At 42.9% G+C, this 21,419-nt stretch overlaps 1 protein-coding gene across 2 annotated transcripts; it reads right to left on the bottom strand.

Annotated features, from left to right (window-relative positions):
• Window positions 1–74: 74 nt before the first annotated feature.
• On the bottom strand, window positions 75–21,104 carry emc2 (ER membrane protein complex subunit 2). 2 transcript variants are annotated; one of them, XM_075464918.1, is made up of 11 exons: window positions 21,016–21,104; window positions 20,238–20,351; window positions 18,299–18,363; window positions 17,204–17,289; window positions 15,604–15,661; window positions 11,256–11,341; window positions 10,956–11,015; window positions 7,350–7,431; window positions 6,994–7,104; window positions 5,166–5,270; window positions 75–507 (listed from the first exon to the last, which is right to left on the bottom strand). In XM_075464918.1, exons 1-11 carry the CDS (start codon window positions 21,074–21,076, stop codon window positions 421–423), a joined length of 915 nt encoding a protein of 304 aa, XP_075321033.1. In that variant the 5' UTR covers window positions 21,077–21,104; the 3' UTR covers window positions 75–420. The 2 variants fall into 2 exon arrangements, with proteins under 2 accessions (XP_075321033.1, XP_075321035.1); XM_075464920.1 differs by lacking the exon at window positions 21,016–21,104 and adding an exon at window positions 20,830–20,949.
• Between the last annotated feature and the right edge of the window lie 315 nt (window positions 21,105–21,419).

The following is a 21,419-nucleotide window of genomic DNA, read 5'->3' on the forward strand; positions in this document are numbered from 1 at the left end:
CAGCCTACGCATTCGTTCAAGAAAGAAACATGAATGTTCCACTCAGAAATGAGTTCTGGCGCTACAAAAACATGTCAGATTTGAAAAAAGGTTTATTCGTTTCATTTACAGATAGAATGGAAACAGAAGACAAAGTCAGTGCAGACAGGTGGGGTCTCCACTGTGTTTTTTTTATAAATAGCATGTTACTGTACAGTCTGTTATCTGAATGGCGGCGGGGTTAACACTACGTAGAGCTCGTTTTAATGAAGTGTCTGTCAAATTTAAATAGTTCTAGAACAAAAACTAGATGGCATGAAAACATTTTTTTTTCTTAAAAATCTAAGTTCCAGCTCTGGTCAAATCACAAGGCTGTCTGAGCTGCCGTGTTGCTCCGATGGAACAGGAACGGGTAAAGGAGACAGGTGTGGCCGAGCACGTCTAAGACATGGTGATCTGCATGGACTCCAACATCTCCTCCACTGCCTTCGTGGAGCATTTGTTCTCCTTGGTACCGCGACCGGCCAGCTGCAAGTCAGACGAGGAAGGTGAAAGGCAGAGAGGCGCCGGGGAGAAAGAGGGGAGAAAAAAAAAAAGATATCATCTCATTAGATCTCTTGGCCAAGTGAAGTAACGGAGAACAAAACACTTGAACACGGCCTCACAGCTGCTTCATCCACTCTGTGGAACGCTTCACCGACTGAGCAAAAACATCCTCGACCCCGTTTGAAAACTGGAGGGCAAGAAGCTAGAAGCCGAAATAATCAGAGACAAGCGTGGTCATTAGATAAAGTCTGCAAATAGGTCACGCAAAGTAAAATAATACCTCTCATCGAAGGGTTTTTCCTCAGATGTTGCATAAATGCCATTTTTGATTAGACTGTGCTCAGTAACAGGATGCCCATATTAGTCCACTTCCATGGCCTCTGGGAAAAGAGTCCAAAACACCCCACTCTGTGTCCAGTTAGTTTCACAGGAAGGGCCGCAGATCATAACCCACAAACATGGACGAGAATAGTCGCGCATACGCACACAGGCACACGCTTTTTTCTACCCAATTTAACTCAGCAACGAGCGAGGCATCCCCTCAAAAAACACAAAAAGGAGAGACGATGTCCCTAACTGTGGGCACGAGACTGGACAAGAACAGAGGATTCGTCCAATCAAACACCACCTCGCCTCAGACAGAACTCTGTCGTTACGAAACGACTTTCCAAAATAATTCAGGTTAACATCAACGGTGAATACAGATGTTACTCACGCCAACACACACACACACACACACACACCATTACTGATGCTGGCTTCCGAGCTGTAAGCTGATAACAGGCTGCACGGCCCCTCTCCCGTTTAACCCAGAGGGGATTACGAGCAGCACTTCCAAAACAGGATTTTGCGATTTAGATTGGTTATCCACACAAGTTACATTTATCTTTTCTTTTCTTTTTAACTGTTGCTTCAGCCCATCTTAAATCAGCCGAGGCCAGAGAACCTGGCAGCACCTTCCAACCAGGTTTTTTCTTTGCCTGCTTGAATTATTTCCTACATCTGTAAGATGTAGGTTCATACAGAGGATAGAACTAGCAAAGATAGGAGGCCTCCCCCAGCGCAGAGTGTCCTTTAATCTTCCAACACCGTAAAACATTCTTGCACACAGTTCTTCTTTCCTTATAGTATATCCTCACAGTAGGTATCTTATTATCATCACACGCCTTCTGACCCAACTGTTCGGAAACGTGTTGTTAGCATAATTTTGAGCACCGATTCTCATTTTGCAGACACAAACTTTGTTGGTTTTTTTCAAAGCTGCTGGAAGTTCATCCTCTACCTATTTGTGTGTAACGCTCCATCCTCCATCCAACAGCAAATAAAACCCAAAAGCATAGCCTTTTTGTTTGGTTTGACACATGTATTCATTCACCTTTGGCCCTGCTCAGACTTCTACAAACAGGATCTGAGTTTATCCTTAACCCCGCCCGTACGCTATTTCCACAGCAAAAGTTTTTTCCTTCCTCTTTTGCCAAACTCCAGCTTCGAGAGGGCAGTTGGCTAAGGTATACAATTGGCCATGTAATTTCCAAGGGTGACTCATTCGTCTAGATTGTGTGGGTGTGTGTGTGTGTGCGTCTCTGTGAGTGAGATGGTGTAGTGTAGCTGTAATGATCAGTGCATTTAATTGCTTTGGTGCCTAATGCGCCATTACTCCGGGCCCAGTAGTCAATTATCTCTTCAGCCTGAGGTGAGACCACCACATTAACTCCTGCCCTGCTCCACAACAGGAGGAGCAGACCAGAGAGCTCCACATCTATTTAGAGCATCTGATAATAGAGTCATGAGGCAGCGGAAGCCTGTCGCCCGTGACAGAGGAGCTAATCAGAGAATTTGTTTAGGGAGTAAGGGCAGGAGGGCGAGTTATGGAGCGCTGCGTCAAAGCCCCTGCGCCTACAAACCACACATCTGAGTCCTTTGCACGTCAAACTGGCCCCACATAAGTAATTACATTTTTTCAAAATGAGCTCCAGTGAGTCGTGACCTCTCGCCGACGTCTGCTCCCACTTGTGCTCACCTGCCCACCTTTTCCTTCCACTGAGGTATGACAATCACCAGGTACTGAAGTCTAATAAAACTGGACGACTGACACGAGCGGCTTGCAGCTGTCTGAGGCCCACACTGATGGTACCTTTTAAAAGATCTCACAAGTCATTTAACTGGTGGTGGGAGCAAAGAAATAATGGAGGCAACCTTCCACCTTGTCATTTTACTTGTCACAGAGTAACCCCCCCCTCGTGTGTGTGTGTGTTGTGGACACATACACTAGATCTGAAATGTACAGGAGGCAGCTTAAAGAAGTTGGAGGAGGAGAGGGATGAAGCTCAAATGTTCCCTGAAGCACAAAGGTGTGACTGACTGAGGGTTCTCATTATCGTCTACACGGGGTCAGACCAACCCAGCAGATAAAATAAGTTTTAATTGTTAAAAAAAAAAAAATAAATCAAACTGAAGCATAATGACAAAAAAAGTATACTTTTTTTTTTTGTGGATAAATGTTCTTTACTCTCAGTTAAATGGTCCTAGTTTCAGTCCACCGACCTGCTTCAGACGCATGGAAGACCGTGTTTGGTTCCAAACAGCAAAGATCACTGAACACAGATGTGTTCCCTGTCTGTGGGTAAACCTTCTCCCAAACGCACGTGGCAGCAAAGAAAATATTTAAGCAAGGAAACGTGTGCTACATTACTGGTTATGCTACTGTCTAATTCCTCTAACCACTTTCAGATGAAATCCCTTAATAGTTGCTCTCAAAATATCTCTTTTGGGACTTTGATTTACGATTAAAACGTAGCAGTCCGAGATATTCATCTCGTCCCCCAGTGGGCTCAAAGCTTTGCTACAGGAAGGAGGTGAGGCCAGGAGGAACACTGATCTGAGTGATGATTTGTGTGGAGACGTTTGTTTAAATAATATTGATGACTAAACCCGCTTCACTTTTTTCTTCTCACAAAAAAAAGATTTAAGCATTCGTGTGAACCTATCGAGTGCACACTGTGAGCAAAACAAGCTGCGTGTGATTGATGACGGTTCCTTTCATTGGAACTCAAACCTAAAGGAGCTCAGATCTCTTCAATGACTCTCTCCTGCGAGAGCTGCCGGCGTTTACCACCGCAGTACAGACTCGCCTGAGGGCTCCGCTGTGAAATGTGCCTACGGGGCAAGTAGAGTCAAGTGTGGTGCGACAAAGCCTTTAGAGGCTCAGCGGGGAGCCTCAAACTCAACAGCGCCCACACATGTTGAGCAGGGAGCCACTTACTACATATTGGACTGCTCCAGCCTGTTTTACACCTGGTTATTAGAATGTGTCTCGAGTGACTACTTTTGATCGGATGTCGCTACCGCATTCGATATAAAAAACACCCACCGAGTCTGTGTGGCACACAGCTGAAGGCCAGTTTCACCCCTTTTGACCAAAGCGGTTCCAGTCCTGGTTCAGGGCTGGTGCTACAGCCAGTTGGTTCGAGTTAAGAACTGGTTTGGTTTTCCACAGCCAGAGAGCCGCAAACAGGGCCACGACATTACATCACTTTAAACTCTTCAATGCGCCTTTCACCATCCCTCCAGTGTGTTCGGGGTCTCTGTAGAGGACCACAGTTTATCTTCACAAAAACAACAGCTTATTAGCGTTTGTCCACTTTCCCCTAAAACAGATGTCTTGATATCAACAGTCTAGTTTTTAAAGGCCGTTTTAAACAACAGTTTGTGTTTCTAAAAGCTCCCTGCAATGTAATATATTCTGTGTCAAGTGGGATCTCTCAACTCAAGCTGACTTGATTAAAACACCCAACAGCGTTAAGAAATGTAGCTCCAAACACGGATCTCTATGCCACACTGTGGGTAGCAGGTGAAATATAACTCATGTGCCTGCAACGCTGCTTCGACTTCACCTCCTTGTTGCAGTCTGAAGACTCAATGCTACACCGGCTCAGGGTTTTTAAACATGGTGGTCACACTGTCAGGATGACGTGGTCCCGTCCCCCACGGAGGATTTTAAACTTTTGGAAATTGGAGCAGCAGGAAAGAATCCTGGTTTTTAAAAATAAATAAATAAAAAAATAAAAATAAAAAAAACCTACAGGCTCAAATTCAGTTTCTTGAAGAAGACTAAATCTGTTGAGCAGCTACTTAAACAACAAAAAGGTCAAAAGGGTATAAATAGAGGTATAAATAGACTTCCTTAATTGTTTTTACGTCGATCCAACGGTCACGATACCCCATTCTGAGAAAGACCAAGAGACAACTATTTGTCCCGGTTTAGTGATGTTCTCTGAGATTCGGCTTGTCAGGAAGCCCGTTTCTAGGTTGTAGTGTAAAGCCTTCACAGAGGTTACAGCCTCAAATCAACACATTAGCAGTAAATGTACCCAGACAGACTGAAATACACGAGGGTTGTTATTATTACAATGTTGGAAATCAAAAACAGCCACGAGGACAGTTGTGAATTTAGGGGTAATTTAGTGGTGAATACTTCTCACATTTTATGAAAATGAGAGGGGTTTTCAGAGTGTCTCAATACTGTAGGTGAATAACTCGTGAAAACTCTGATTGGTGGTTTCCGGTGTCTGGGGACTGAAGAGAACAAAGGAGTAGAAGATGGAGCGAGAAACGCAGGTAAAAATGAATTTGTAACTCACCTTATAGGCTTTATTTATTTGAGTGGCAGCCCAAGCAGCATATTTTATATTGTCCTTCTTCACCTTGGCACTGACTTTAGGGCTGGCACCGATGTGGCTTGCAGACTAAAGGAAAAAAATTGAAAAAAGGAAGAAGAAGAAGCAAAGGAGAGAACAGAGGAAGGAGTGTTCTTATATCAAAACTTGGTGAAACAGCAATAAAAGCGTAATTGAGATGAATGTGCAACCACTCTTACCATCCACCACTCCACTAGTCATTGTGGCAGAATGAAGAGAAAAAACAGACCTTGGCCTGATGACACAGGGGAAATCGTTTATGGGGAGGAAAAAGTGAGTGTTTTAATGCTTCATACGTAAATTGTCACTTAACGAGGCCTAATTTCTCCAACACCATCGATTCCTGGTGATGAAAGGACCTTGTATGTTTCGAAAAAGGCCCAATGTTCAGGCAGAGGAGCGCCTTGTGAATCACTGTCTCTGCCTGCCCCGACAGCTCCGTTCCGAACCACAAATCCCATGTCTTTCCCATGTTCCTGCCATCTTCTCCACACTGCAAACCCCAGAGGGCTTACCCTGCCTGCACTTCAAAGCCCTCCCTACCAGTGTGCTGAAACTTTAACTACACACCAATCAACCTGGCCCCCAAGAAAATGGTTTGGCATCTGTATTTTTTTTTTAGTAAGCCTTTCTTTTTTTTTTTTTAATTTCTATTTCTTTTTTTTTAGAACTCAAGAAAACCTCAATTTAGATGATGTCAACCCAGACAGGCTATCCCTGAATAACAGAGTGCACCATTATGGAGGGGAATCCCCACGCATGTGTTGTCAGTAACCAACCCACAACCCAACTGTGGTCAGTGCTACCAAGTCCACTGTCACACTGACTCAGATGCTTTGGGACGGTGAAAGTTTTCTGCCCTTTCACTGAACTTCTTGCACCTGTCAAGATTTGAACCACAGCGGCTAGCTGACAACCTGCAAACTGCACTCTTAAGGCTGATCTGTGACCGATTTATTTAATTTTTTTTTAAACTCCCCCCTGTATGGTATTCGTTTAAGACCTCGGTATCAGTGGATGCTGCTCCGTCTCCAGCCCAGCTTGAGAGTTGAATGTCTGAGATGTGACCCGGCGCCACTCCTTGTGTACGAGCCGCCTCCATCTTTGAGGTTTCAGAGGGTCTGGGCTGCTTATGTGGTGTTTGGACTACCTGAGGAACCCCAGTGCCAAATGGGGGGGGGGGGGGGAACACTGGGGCTCTCTGTGTGAGACCTGCTTCCACTTTCTACCTTTTATTCCCTGCAATGCTTTGTTTGTGTTTTTATGTCAGGTTTCCCCTACACATAATGCACTGGCACAAGCGGACAACACCCTGTTTAAACAAATATTGCCAAGTGCCACAATCAAACTGGCACTTGATTGGATAATTTGCGACAAAATACCTGCTGAGCTTGGGACTGCTCCGGTCTCTTTCGCTTGATTTTTTTTTCAAATCCGTCGGTTCTTTATTTATCCAAGTCAAACGTAAAGTCTCTCTAAAGCAGGGTTATTGCTAAAATAAAGCTCTCCAGAGGGGCTGACTTTTCCGATGCTGGGGTTCACTGAGTCAGCAGTGAGCTAACCTGTCTGAGAACCACTCCTTTCTTCCCCCCAAAACACACACACACACACACACACACACAGTACAGTCTGAACTCACACTGTGGTCAACCTCAACCTTGATAAACCACAGGGTTAAAGAGAAGAAGAAAAAAAAAAGCCTTGCCTATCTGTTTTTTTTCCCTCTTCTCTTCACTTTCTCGTCTTTTTCTTCATGCAAAGCAGTACTCACCATATACAGACCAAACAATGCCCTCATGTTTCGGTTGTTCAGCCTCAGTGCCTGGGCAAAATATTTTCTGGACAGCTCCAGGTTTTCCAGGCCCCCCTGAGTGTACTTCACCTGTGTGAGGAGGCATTAAACACGGCCAATAAGCTGTGCTAAAGGGCAACTCAAGCAATGACAGCATGCCATCTGGATAAGCAATACATGACCACCCAGAGTAAACACATCTTCTTTCATGAGCATATATTCCCAGTGACGTTAAGTGTCTCTCGGTGTTAGAAGGAGTCATCATTCACAGAAGAGCTAACATTCGCGCCGCCACCCCCCATGTTTTGATGATGGACATCCAGGCGCGTACCTACCTCAGCGTACTGCTCACAGTACAAGTGATTGTGAGGATTGGTCATCATCAGCTCCTCCAGACAAAACGCGGCTTTTCCATAGCTGTGGACATGACAAGGCAAACAGTAAGCCGATTGATACAGCTGCGGACGCGTCATCCTTTAGCTTGCTCAACTGTGAAGCACAACATCTACGGCCAATAAATTTACAGGTATAAATCTGAATAGAAACGACATGGGGTACGTGTCAGTTTACAAGTAGCAGACTTACGAGGTACATTACAGAAATGTGTAAAGATCCAACGGATGACCATGTTTATTTACAGGCTGACAGTAAAGGGTACTTAGTGCGGGCTGCTGGCAAAGGTGAGCCCCGCCGAGTGTAGCGATTCTTCCTCCTTTGAGGACACTGAAGATCAATCTCATGCATCTGTGTGTTTTTTCTGCCTTAAATGTGTGGTTAACTTCCTTCCTGAGGTCAGCACTACAGTAAGAGCTGGCACACTGTGCCTGTGCTCGGATGAGATCACTTCTCAGCAGCGCACTGCTGAGCTGTTGACCTCACACTAATCTGCAGCGATTCCACTTCTAATACACACTTTTCCCATCCCAAGACTTGGCCAAAACGAGGAGCTATGATACAGTACATCATTAAACACAAAGCAATAAAACGTCTGTACACCTAACAAAATACAGGCGAGCGCACGCGGGTCGATGCAGAAGCACGCCCGCCGACAGAGAGCGGGACTGGCTTACGCATGCAGACAACAACAGCATGAGGGGAGCCTTGCAGACACGCTGTGATTTATTCTGAAAAGCTTTTTCCAATTTGCTTTGCGAGATCTTAAATGTTTCTAAACAAGCCGTGTTTTACACTGCTGTTAAGAAAATAAGGGAAATGCCATCTTGAGAGTTTTGTGTATAGGGAAAAAAATAAATAAATCACCCGAATGTTGCACACCACAACATAAAGAACTCATCTTGCCTCGGTGACTAGTTGAAAGATTAACAGCATAGCCAGGAAAGGAAGGTGGGGACACAGAAGGAAAGAAATAAACAGTGGGAAGGAGCCGAGCAGAGGGGGAGATCAGAGGGCTTGAAGGGTTGGGGGCTGCTTACAATTACCACTTCCTCGCCATAAAGACTTTCAGATGTGCTCGTGCAGTGGCCGCGGCCTGCAACAGAGCCCGCTCCATCAGCCATCAACCAGGATCTTGTACCAGAGCCAGAATCTTACCTCCTCTACTCTTCTTCTAAGCCATCTAACCCCACAATCACCAAGCTGCTCCGTAGGACGGATCCCAAGCTTGCTCTTAACCGCACAGCTTGAGGAAGATTGTAGCCGTTATGATGTGTGAGAGTGTAAGAAGTGTATTTGTTTCTTTTGGAGGTTAGCAAAACCATCAGCAGTGGCTTTGCCCCACTTTAACACAACATTCTGACTGTGTAGAAGACAAAAAATGGATTTAGACCTGGGAAAGTATGTCCTGAAAAATTATTACTATTTAGCAATGCGATTTTGGATGACCAGTCAAATAATTTGGGTCAGAATGGAAGCCAGGAGACGGTCCAAAGAGTGGCTCTGTGCAATTACAGTTAACGGGCAAAAAAATCTACCGTCTCACCGTCACAGACATGAGGACTGTTTAACTGTTCTCACTCTTAGGCTTTTAACTCCGCTCTTAGGCTACGGCTACACGAAAACGAAACGAGGTTTTTTTTGAAAACGGGTACGAAAATTCTTGCGACCACACGGCAACGCGCTGCTGTAAAGACTCAGGTCCAGACGAAAACGGATGAAAACGATGAAACGATGCAGTACACACGCCACTGTGTCACGCCACGCTGTGAGACAATAGAGAAGTGTTAAAATTGGCTCACAGCGTCAACGTTTGACTGACGCAAAAACGTTTTAGCTGTAACAATGGAAACGAAACGAGGCCGTTTTCAAACTTTCCCACTCTGGAACCCGTTCTCAAAAACTATCGTTTTGGGGTAGTGGGAACGCCGGCTCCGTGTGGCCGCGACAGCGAAACGATAAGAAAAAGTATCGTTTACAGTGAAAAACGTTTTCGTGTAGCCGCAGCCTTAATGTGTTGACACTGGTGCTCGCAACAACTCCATCCACAGCCAGCCAGATCTACTACTACACATCTACTACGAGCTTCCAGGGTGTTGAGGTGTGAGCTGAGGACAGTTTATTTCTCTTGAGTGCTTCACCATCAAACAGTTTTCTCTGGCTGGGAGGGGGATGAGTGCCACCACCTTCTCCTGGGAATTTCACAGCAAGTGTTTTCTCTGTCTCTCTGCATCCCGCTCTGCCCCCCCTGGAAAAGAGGGGCGATAATGCCTGGCTATCCGGAAGAGAAGGAGGAGGGGAAACAGGGAGTTTGTCACCCAAAATAAAGAAAAGAAAGCAAAGAAATTGACACGCATGCAGATAAGGGGCTGTGGGAGTGAATGGTGTGATATTAGAAGTGTTGGGATAAGCTGGGAGATAATCCTCTCACCCTTGGATTTCCTCTGGCTACTACAGCAGTAAAGCCTCCCAGACAAAAGCATGAAATATCCAATAAGTAGCCTTCTTACTGTGCTACACATTCCTGCTGCCACTGTCTTCCTACCGGAGCAACCAGAGTAAAGTGTGCCCACACACACACACACACACACACACATATATAAGCATATGCACACGTACAACGAAAAATGCAGTCAAACTGTAGACGCTGCTTCACTAACTTCTGAGCCCCGGACAATAAAAGGTGACACAAACAATATTATGTTTTTTGTTGCGATGCTCTTGTCTGGCTCACAATGCACCTTGGCAACTGAGATATCAGTGGGAGGCCAGCGAGTCTTTCAGCTCTCATACACAAGAGAGGCGGCTTAAGACTGAAATCCTATTAAACTACTCTTATGTGACAAACATGGACAGAGCTCCATTCAGACCCCTGGCTGAGTTAGGAATCTCAACTTCTTCCATTGTGGTCATCCAACAGCCCTCGAGTGATCAAGCCATCAGTCTGATCTGAGGCCCTGTTAAACTGGCAGATACAACGTGAACATGCGGCTGCCTTACTACAGCGTATGTTTTATATGGGCTGGTCCCTGAAGAAGCAGCTGACACTTAAATAACTTCACACTTCACACACGGTATATTCACACTAAACACCATCCTTGGAATGTCTGAATTCACGGGAGTCTGGCTCTTGACATTATTAATTTGTTATTCAGCTTGGAGTCTATGCCTTGGTTTGGTCATTGTTTCCAGGTGCTGTTTCGAACTGAACGCTGCCAAATACCTGTCACATAACCCCTTTAAATTAGAGAAGAGTTCATTATATACCATCACAGGTGGATGAAATGTCTCCCGTAAATTGTCTATAAGCTAAAATGAGTAAAAAGGTGAGTAAAAATAAAGAAAGAAAGCTATTAATAGGTGTATACTGCTTTAACAGACAGAAAAGTAGATAATGGGGGAAATCTGGTTTTTGCAAGCCTGAATGGATGAATCGATGCAAAAGAAAAGTGACTCAACCTAAAGCTAAATGAACCACCTTCTGAAGCAGCTCAAACACTCAAACTGGAGTTGCTCATGGTAAACTTCATTTACAAAAATATATTTACTCGTGTTCGTTGATGTAGAGCTCCGATAACTCGTGCCACGCTTCCTGGTCCCCGACAAACCTGTAAACACGACATCACTTTTAACTTCTCCTCCTCAAACATTGCTAAACAGTGAATGTATTTGTAACATATTAAAAGTAAAAAAAATGTCAGGATGCCGTTGCTTATTACAATAGCACTAATGATAGCCTGGATGTGCCAGCACTATTGGAAGTGGACTCATTTTTAATTAAAATAAAAGCCAGAGGAGATGAAGTGGAGGGGGTGGCTGGCCCTCTCCCCCACTGACAGAATACTTACTGCTCCAGATACTCATTGAGCTCCCTTATGGCTTCAGCGCTCTTCCCCTGGGCTTTCAGTATGGAGATCTTGCGCTTCCTTGCTGCCTGTAGAAAAGAGAGTAAACAGGATTAGGAACTCAGCTGCTCAAGTGTTTGCGTGAGGAGGTGAATAGCTCGAGTGAGGCTAAGAGTTCTATCTTTGCAGAGCACCACAGTCCCTTCTAAAGTTGCGCTGGGACCCGGGGTCACTTTTCGTAAGGCTCGTCAGAACTGTGGTGCACTACAACAGCCATGGACATAAAGACACTTCCGAAGATAACGCTAACTTTTTCAAGTTTATGAATATCGTCAACGTGGGACTTAAATGTACATCGAGGCATAATTGGAGATGGTTAGTGGCCATGTCTGGCAGGAGATGGGCACACATTATGAGTCAATGTTTGGGAGCTGGAGCGAGCTCAGGGGCTGAGATAAAGTGGTGAGTCATCCCCTTACCAAGTGGGGAAAATGGCACACTCCCACAAACCCCAACGCCTGTCCTCCTGCCGGCACAGCACGCATCCAGCGCTGCACAAGCCTGACTTACATCAGCTAAAAAAAAATTGCTTTCCGCTTTGTTTTGTTTTTTATATGTTGAACTGACCTTAAGGTGGATTAGATTCTCATCAATCTGAATTAAAAAGTATTTCCCCTGCTGCTCTGACTTTTCCAAATGCTTCACTCCCCACTCCCCTCCTCCTTTTGATAGTAAGTGAAAACCTTAACAGGAGGCTGCTGATCCATTAGGAGCCACAGCCCATTTTATTTATGAACTGGCACTTGATTGAGTGGGGCTTCCTCTCCTATACTCATAACCAAAGCCATTGAGGGCTGTGTATGAGTCATGTCTAAGGGGGCTGTAACTTTGGGCCTCCTTTGACACTTCCATCACAAGAAATCCACTTATCCATCAAGCTGGGATAGAGAGCTACTGAGAGACTGCAGCCTCAACTGACAAACAATATTTTAACCTCCAAGAAAAAGAAGCCAAACAGGCAACAGGAGAACATCTTCATAAAACAAGAAAAAGACTGTAAAACGAGCAAAAGGTTTTTTTCCTACACCGCATTTCTTATTCCAAACACATTGTAACCGACTGCTGAGAAACGATGGCGTTGAATATGAGGCAAGTGGAAAGGCAACATGAGAGAAAAGTATTAAAATCAAGCAACAAAGAGTGGTGTCTTCTGGCTATAAAACAAAGATCACACCATTTCATTTAATGAACTTCAGCGGAACTTGATGCCATGTGGATTTCAGGAATTTCTACTCACTTCGGCCTAAATTACAAGCATGTGAGTTGTTTTTTTTTCCTCATCTACTCGCAAAAAACGAGTAAAGGCAGCAAAGGAAAATGAATACATAAAAACAATTACAGCGGCGGTGGTGAATTTGGATTTCTGCACTTGTGCCATTGCCACACTTAAGATTTTTCCCTCCCCCTGTGTTGCTTCTTTCCCAGATAAAGAGCCAATCGGTGCTCAGAGGAACATATGGAAGTTGGTAGTCCAGAAGAGTCGCCCGGCACTTTATTAAACAAGCGGCAATTCAAAACCACTCCTCTTTCTCTAACTAATGATGCAGGGAGAAAAAAAAAAAAAACTGGCACCGGGTCTGACCCCTCTGTTGTGATTTTCGTTTTTTTTAATTAGCGCTCTGAGGAGACTTCAGGAGTGAGGACTGGATAATTAACATCACTCCTGGCTCTGGGCTGCGACCTACCGCAACCTGCCTTCATAATAAGAAACATCAGAACATGAGTGGCTCACCTAGCACACGACACATATTCTGAAACTGCACTCTGGGAAAAGGAACAAAAGATAAATTGAAACGAAAAGAAAAATGCTTTACATTGCAGAGCATATACTTCTTTCCAAGATTCCAGAATATTCGTACATATTATTGTGGCTCAACCTCAGAAGCAGGTGGGAGCAGTATATTTAAATATTCATGTGATCACGGAGTCCACTCGATATTAAAATGATATTATACTGCTACAATCCTGTATACAAGTGTTGAGGACGTTCTAAAAAATGCTCACAAGAAGCAATAATAAAAAGTGGGGAAAAAAATGCATTCATGTACGCAAGCAAGAATTTTGCCAGCCCGTTGCTGTAGGTATTGGAACATACTAAGCGATGGAAGGGGTAAGAGATTGAAGCATTTTTTGGAAAGCGCCATGGCAAAAAAAAAAAAAAAAAAAAAAACCTTGAGCATTTTTTGTTGATTCAACAATTTTGGTTAATGGGTACCACATCTATTCCACAGCCTGTAATTACAACAGCTCAGTTTCCAATCTCTGCTTCGCATTCTGGGATGCCTCGCAAGTCTTCCTTGTGGTCGCCAATTTTCCGCCATTTCTCAGGCCCATCTTCAAACCAGTTCTTGTGGAGATCATGTTAGGAGGAGACTCTCCTCGCCCCAAGACAGGTGACCTAAATGATGTCACCATGTCTCCTCACCACCCACCGTCAATATTCCTACAAGGATTGTGGGAAAAAGGTTCATGGTTGACATCCCAGGAACAGGAGATTTTTGTGTGTTTTGTTCCACTCCCAGTCCGAGGTTTGATTGACACTTCCAAGCTCACAAGGGTGGCAGTCTCCAGCGTGTGGAGACCAGGAAACGGGCCGTTCCCTTTCCGAGGATGTCCCTGGAGTCTTTATTAGGTGTGTGCCATGCTTGGGAGGCGCCCTGGGAGTCACTGAAATTACTCCTCCCATTGTCAAAACATGGGAAGCAATTTTCAGCAGTTACAAAAGGTACATTTGTTGCAAATAAAAGCTAATAAAGGAAAGCAGACCAACGGCAATGAGATAAGAAATCAAAATGATGTTGGTTAACAGTCCCCCCCTCTCTCTCTCTTCTTCAGGGACAGTTTTGGCTCTCACACCTTAATCAATGGTGGAACTGGTTCCTGGCTGGAAAAATAGTTGTTTACAGAATTCTTCTTCTTATCCCACTTTCCTGCTTCTTACTCTGTTAACATTGATGAGGCCAGTAAGTATTTCTGGCTTCTTGCATACAATAGACCGTTCCATGAGGAAAACTAAATATGATGGCATTGGATATGGGATTTAAAATGTAGTGGTGCATTATGACTTCATGCTGGATTTCTTAAAAAGCACCACAACCCCAATTCAAGACCATTTTTTTAGGCAACAGCTGCAATGGGTGGTAAAAAAAAAATAAATAAATAAAATAGATATTGTTGAGAACTAAAAAACAAATTTAATTGAAAATAACATTTCACCACGGTTCATTCATGTTCTTTTTATGTGACTTACATAAATCTTATCCCCTGCTTTACCAAACAGCATATTCACCAGGGCTCTTCTAAAATTAAATATAACTAAGGTTTACTGTCCATGGAAACATGCCAGTTTGACTTTCAACAGCAATAGAAGCCCATTTCTCTGTCACCACAAGAACAAGTGAGGTGCTGTGCGCATCAAAGCAGAGTAAGTAGTCATTTTTAACATTTCAGTAAAGTCTCTTTTTGTTTGTTTGGGTTTGTTTTTTTTTTATTAGCCGACAATGTGAAGAATCTAAGAAGTACAAATGCCTGCAAAGTGTGTCTCGCTCAGCACAAGCTCGGAAAAAAAAAATATAACAAATCTAAACAGATCCATATGGCAGCATGGCACAGGAAACTTGTACAACATCTTCGGGGGAAGAGGAGGAGGGATGTAGCCAGAGTAAATAAAGTCAAGGCTTCTTTTTAAAACCCTTTGAAACAAATTTCTTGCATAGCGACGTGTCCATGTGGAAACAATTAACAGCAGGTACATTGTGTTTGTGGACGTGGGATTGGAAAAAACGCTATGCATGCAAGATTATTTCACAGTGATAAATAGAAAATTGAGAAGGGGAATATAGCTACAACTTCAGAGACGTCAGGCTTACTGCAGGCTTTTCTGTGTTCCCAGCTTAGTGCCCAACGGATTTTACACCTGAAACCGATGGATGACAAAGGAGAAGGAGGGACGGGAGCTTAGGCCGTCTGAAAGGTCCAATAAATAACCGTCTTCAAAGACCAGACCCTTTATTTATGTTTTACCTCTACTAAACATATCTAACACTGACTAACACCATGAATCACCCACCAGCCACCCAGCCCCCTCCCTCCAAGAGTTTTCAGTTGAGTGGGTGATAGGCTGATCAGCACTGTGGTTGAGGCCAGAAAGGCCAACGGGAGTTTAACTTTGCAAACCCCTACCGCTAACACCAAAGCGCCTTGACAGATTTAAAGCCCTCCAAAGAGCTGAGACCACAATGTGAGACAAAGTGTGACGCTAAGCAGAGGGACTTTTCTCTTTGCCTCTTACCGTATTGGTGGGGTCATCTTGGAGAATGGCATCATAGTGCTTGTTGGCCTCGTCGTATCTTCCGAAAGACAAAAAAGAGAAGAATACAAATTGGTTTTTGTTCATGTGTAAAATTAGGTAGTTGGAAAATCAAACAGAGCTCAAGGTAATCAAGTTTGTGTATACAACATGACAGGTTTGCGTTTCAAGTGAGGCTGCGCAGACGTCGGCAGTGATCAAACCCAATAAATAAACTCATTCCAGTTTATGTTGCCGGTCACACAGCTCTCATTGTGAGAAGTTTATATCCCTTCACAATGAGTCATGAGACCGACATAAAGTACACCGTTTTAAAGATTTCTTCATTTGAATGCATTTCTTTTTATTAACCTTTAAACAAAACTAATTTGCTACATTTACATCAGTTGAGATGCGCAGGTGACTTATTCATTCGGCTCAAATGTTTGCACAGAGCCCACATGATCGTGTTTAGAGGGGACATCTATAAGCTGCAAATATCAAATTTTATCGTGGAAAAATCACTTGTCATGTCAAATCCGTCACTGGTGTATGAATCTTGAATATTTTGTTTCTACAAAAGGCCGACCTGTAATGCTGATGTTTTAGTAGAAAGAGCAGCTCTGTGATCAGAGAGCGTCCAGCCCACAGCCGACAACAGACAGGAGCAACTCTGGTTCCCATTAGCAATGAGCAGCCCCATTTCCAGCACTGATGCTTCCCTCACATTCACTTTATTACTCAGCCACACTTTGGGAGATTTCAGATGGCACCAGGCAACCACTCACGAGCCACTTTGATTTGCTTTATTTATTCAAGAACCAAGTGTGTGCGTTTGGTGTGTGTGTGTGGAGGGGAAGGGCCTTACTGTTTGAAGTTGTGTCATTCAAGTGTAGCTCTGTGTGCTGCCAATTAGAGCCCAGTGTGCAGTTTATTTAATCTGACAGTGCCGAAAGCAATCACTCTCAATTATCATATAAACTCCGACATAACTGATAAACCAGCAAAGGTGAATCGGGTGGGGTTAATGAACAGATTGAATTCCGCTTACTTCAGCACATTTCATCCCAAAAATATCTGCTGTTTATCTTTCTCCCACAAGCTCTATATTCCGATTGTGGCGACATGTCAATATTTACAGGGCCGGGACATACTCGTAGCACAGAAACCAAAACAAGATGGTAAAGGATAAAAATAGGGGTGGGGAACAGATGGGGGGAACAAAAAGCAGCAACAGAATAAGAAAAGAATAGAGGAGCAGAAACCAGAAACTACTCGAGGACCCTCAGAATAACAGTGGGATCCGACCACTTCCTTCCCGGGAATCCCTGACTCAAGCTGAAGGGCCACAGGACTACCCAGCAGTGAATCTTTGCTCTCTCCAGTCACCTCTTCCCCAAAACGAATTCTGGGGGATCCAACATAAACAAACCATACCCCACACACACACACTGTACTTAAACACACCCATTGCCGTTGAGCCACTTAGGATCTGCAAACACTTTCTCTTCCCCAAACCTCTCAAAGTAGCACACATAACAGTGAGGCTGTGCCTTTTTTTTTTCCCCCTCTCTCTCTGGAGCGTTAAGCACCCGATGCTTACCTTTCCAAAGCTTCCAGCCTCATGCCCGTTAATCGCTTCACTCTGTGGCTATCTGGAAACTGCTTCCTCAGTTCCTGTAGACAGGTCTGCAAGGATGTGGGCAGAGGAGAGAGACCAATTATAGAAGGCGGTGTTTGATTTGATGTTAAATTTTCTGTTTTCATACAGATGGCCAAGATTTTCCAATAAAATTGATTGTCTTCAAAAAAAAAAAGAAAAAAAAGAATAACTATTTGTTTAATGTTTTAGCTAAACAAACATAATTCACTGATGCAGCAGACCGTCATTAGGCCAGTCTTACGAGATTCTGCTGATCTGTTACTCATTTGGGCGACCACACTTGTTACTATAAAAAGGAGCACGCGGATTTTCACCCGACCACTTTTTCTGCCTCCGCTACATAGAGCTGGAATTTGTAAGCTCACATCATAATGAAAGAGGGAAGGAATGGTTACGAACACATTCAGCATCATCCTGGACAATGGAAACGTCTGCTGGGTGACCTGGATGCTTTTTCGCTGTCCTTTAGCTCAAGTCGGGTATTCTTTTCTTTCTTTTTTTTTGCTTGTTTGTTCATTTTCTTTTGTTTTGACGTCTGGGAGCTGTGTTTAAAGGACAGCCAAAAGGCAACCCATTCTAATAACTAATAGTTCTGCCTTCTCTGTACTCAACGAGTAATTTGTTGTGCCAGGAGAAGCCATCACTGTTACTCGGGCTGACTGGACATTAACCATGTCTATTACTTTGATTTTTCTTTCTTTTTTTAATTTCACAGATATGAATATTTTAAATCATAAACTCATAAAAATCACATAAAGCTTTACGATGGCAAATTAATTTGAAGGGAAAAAGCTTTTAACTCCAAGTTCAGCAAACACTTGAAGCATGCTTCTCAACTCATTTCTAACACCCTCTAATTCCAGTTCTCTGTAAACTGTTTTTCCAAAGTACAGACAGAGTAATATTACTTGGCCAAATAATAAAAATTTGATTTTCACATTTGGCAGCGCGGGTGCCACAAAAGACTGGCTGAGTCTGAATGAACGATTACTTCTGAAGCTCTTGGGCGTGTGAGGAAGTGTGGCAAAAACTTACCAGCGCCAAGTCGTCCCGACTGCAGTCCAGCGCTGCGATCATCACCTGCTCATAAATAATCCAAACTGGCCAGAAGAGAAACAGACAAAGGAGACAGTGTTAATGCCCTTCTTTTCCACTGTCTGGTGTAACGTGGTGTAACGCGCACCTACATCACAGCAGAGACATTTTTTAATTCACTTGTATGGAGATTTGGTCTTATGACGCTGTGGTTATAAAATCAGAGAAAGGTGACTGGAAATGCTTTAAGTGAGCGCGAGCCGACATGTGCTCTTAATGGACCGAGTTTCAATGACAATTTCTAATGTTTGTAGCCGTCTGACGAAAGAAACAGCAAAATATGTGAATGAGAGCTTTAATGGTAATTTGGCTGTATTAATAGAAGCTTTACTGTTTTCCAAGAGAATAGGACGCAATCCCTTGCAGTTTCTTTCTTTGTATTCACAAGCTTCTTCTTCTTTGGGAAGAGTGGAGTGCTGAAACCATTTTGAGTCTATCTGACTCCATTCATCCAGGAAATGTTCAACTCCAACCACATTACCTGTGTGTGTCAATCTGGCTTTGAGAAGTTCAATTTAGCACTTTTTTCTTCTTTTTCGGACTAAGATGTTTGCACAGGTTTCAAAAGTTCCGTTTTGGTTGGATATGACACAATGATATGACAAGATGTTTAACAAGTTATGACAAGTCTTGACCTGGAGATCGCTTTTATATCCTTCCACAGCGGGCACTCTGAGCACCATAGACAGAACGAGCACAACCAGTCCTTTAAAATGTTTAACTCTGTGGTTAGCAACGACACAATGAACTGTTTATTCTCTCAGTCGGCTGTGACATTATAACATGCTGACTAATAGCCTGGCTACAGTAGCCGATTAATGGAATCAGTTCAACATGTTAAACAGTCAGCTTTGACAAGCAAACTGGATGTGCTCAGGCAAATGAACACCCCCTGTTGACTGGAGAGAAAAAATTTAAAAAAAAAAAACTCAATCTAAGACTGGCAGATTACTCCAAAACAAACAAACGTTTCAGAGCTTTTTTTTGGCTTTAATGGTTCCAGCTCTTGCTCTCATAATTGCCATCTCATTTCACAGCCAATTTAAAAGCTAGTTTCAATAAAAGCATGCCACGTTAAGTGTTTATGTGCCTCCTAAAAGGACTGTATGAATCATTATGACTTGGGGGAAAAGGAAGACTTCTATGGTGTAATGCAGAAAAACACTTATGCTACAAAGGAAACCATGACCATGCCAATTGTATAGTTCACATCTTTTAAGTTAAAGTCCAGCGTTGTGCTTCTTCCTAATTAAGTATACGGAATACATTTGTCTCTTCTCTTACTTTATTAAGGAAAATGCTGGAGAAAACACAGGAATAAGACATATAGATGACCAAAGTTGTCTTGTGGCTGGTTCCACGTTACAATACTGAGATTGAGTGTTGTTAAAGTTAATGTTCAGAATGCAGACATTTTTATAAATGTCAAATCCGAATCCATCGAAAATCCTGGCCAGCGCTGTTAAACGAACAGATCTGAATGCGATCTTAGGTTTCTGGTGAGGTAAACTTGGGTAGACAACCTTATTGCTTAAAAGACACATCTAGAAATACAGGATGGTAGGATTGGAGGGGGTAAATGTAAAAATATTCGGGAGACAAAAAACTAATCTTGATTAACATTTAATATCTTTAGTCTACTTAATTGGCAAAGTCATAATAAAGAATTTAATTGTGTCAGTAAGTTGTGTCATTTCCTTCCTGAATGATTTTCACAATGAAAGCTAAAGGACAACTCTCATTCTTTCGTCTCTTCTCAACTCTTTAAGTAACAATGCAACTCACAGTCACCTCCGCCGGTACATTTGCTACAAAAAGAAAAAAAAAATTGGAGTGAATTAAAATGGTGTACTGATTAATATGGTTTCAACAAACTTACCGTCATCTCCAAGTTTAGATGCATGCTCACTGATGAGCTCTTCACCAACATCCACTATTTGTTCACTATTTCTGCTGTTGTCTTCTCTCCATTTACGTAGCTTGTCTCTCATCTCTGCAGACAAAGACATTCAACCATAATGAAACACTGTTCGCATCACAAATACTTAAAATACACTTGTTTCTATGGGTGTGAAATGTAGCAGGACAGTGTTAAATTACCCGAGAGTTAAAAGCTGCTAAAGCTTTTCAGACTCACATTTAATGCTACAGAATGTAAACGTATGTGTGCCACCATTGTAGATGCGTATTTTACACGAATAGCAACAATACCATTACGGTATCATGATGATATTACTGTTACAGGTTTTCACAGGACTAAAACGTACTTAAGCAATAGTAACTGTCTTTAGCCGTATTCATTGGTAACTGTCGCTACATGACGGCATGCTAACGGAAGTTTTGTGTCTTCCTCAATCACAGAAAATGACTCTATACACTATACACCCACTGCTTCTTCATACACCATCATCACTTAGGTTAAACTCGATCGTAATTAAGCTGGTATTAGCCACTTCATGCATAAAACTTACAGCTTAGCACACCGAGCTAGCTAGCATTAGCTAGGTAGTTCAAACGCTGACTTCGGCTCTCCAACTTTAACTCGGAGACGGTGAGGACTCTGCCCCGTGCTCTTGCAAGAGAAAACGCTCAGTGTACAAAAATAATATGAAAACATTCCACAGTGACAGATGAGGAGAATAAATATGTCGTTTTACCTTCCCAACCCACGTCGTACATTTCTGACACAGACGCCATCTTTTTTTCATACGACAACATACGCAATGCCTACGTCACAGATATGCCAGTTGTTGGTGTGTTGGACATATTATTTCTATCATTAATTATGATTATTTTTTATCATTATCAAGAGCTAGATAGTAATTAAAATAGCTATATTTATAGTTTTAATAGTAGTGGTATCGTGGTGGATTCATCTAGTTTTGTTCTATTAATCTATGATTCACAAAAACAAATCGTACGTTTTATCTCATATTATTATTTTACGAACATTTTAGTCAGGATTTGCATTCAGAGTTCATTCTGATTATGTCATTATGACTAATATTTTACTTTCTGGTTCAAACACATTACTAATTTAATTCCAGTGTACTGTAAAACT

This window comes from Odontesthes bonariensis, chromosome 5, assembly GCF_027942865.1.
Source record: "Odontesthes bonariensis isolate fOdoBon6 chromosome 5, fOdoBon6.hap1, whole genome shotgun sequence".
In the NCBI taxonomy this organism is placed as follows: Eukaryota; Metazoa; Chordata; class Actinopteri; order Atheriniformes; family Atherinopsidae; genus Odontesthes; species Odontesthes bonariensis.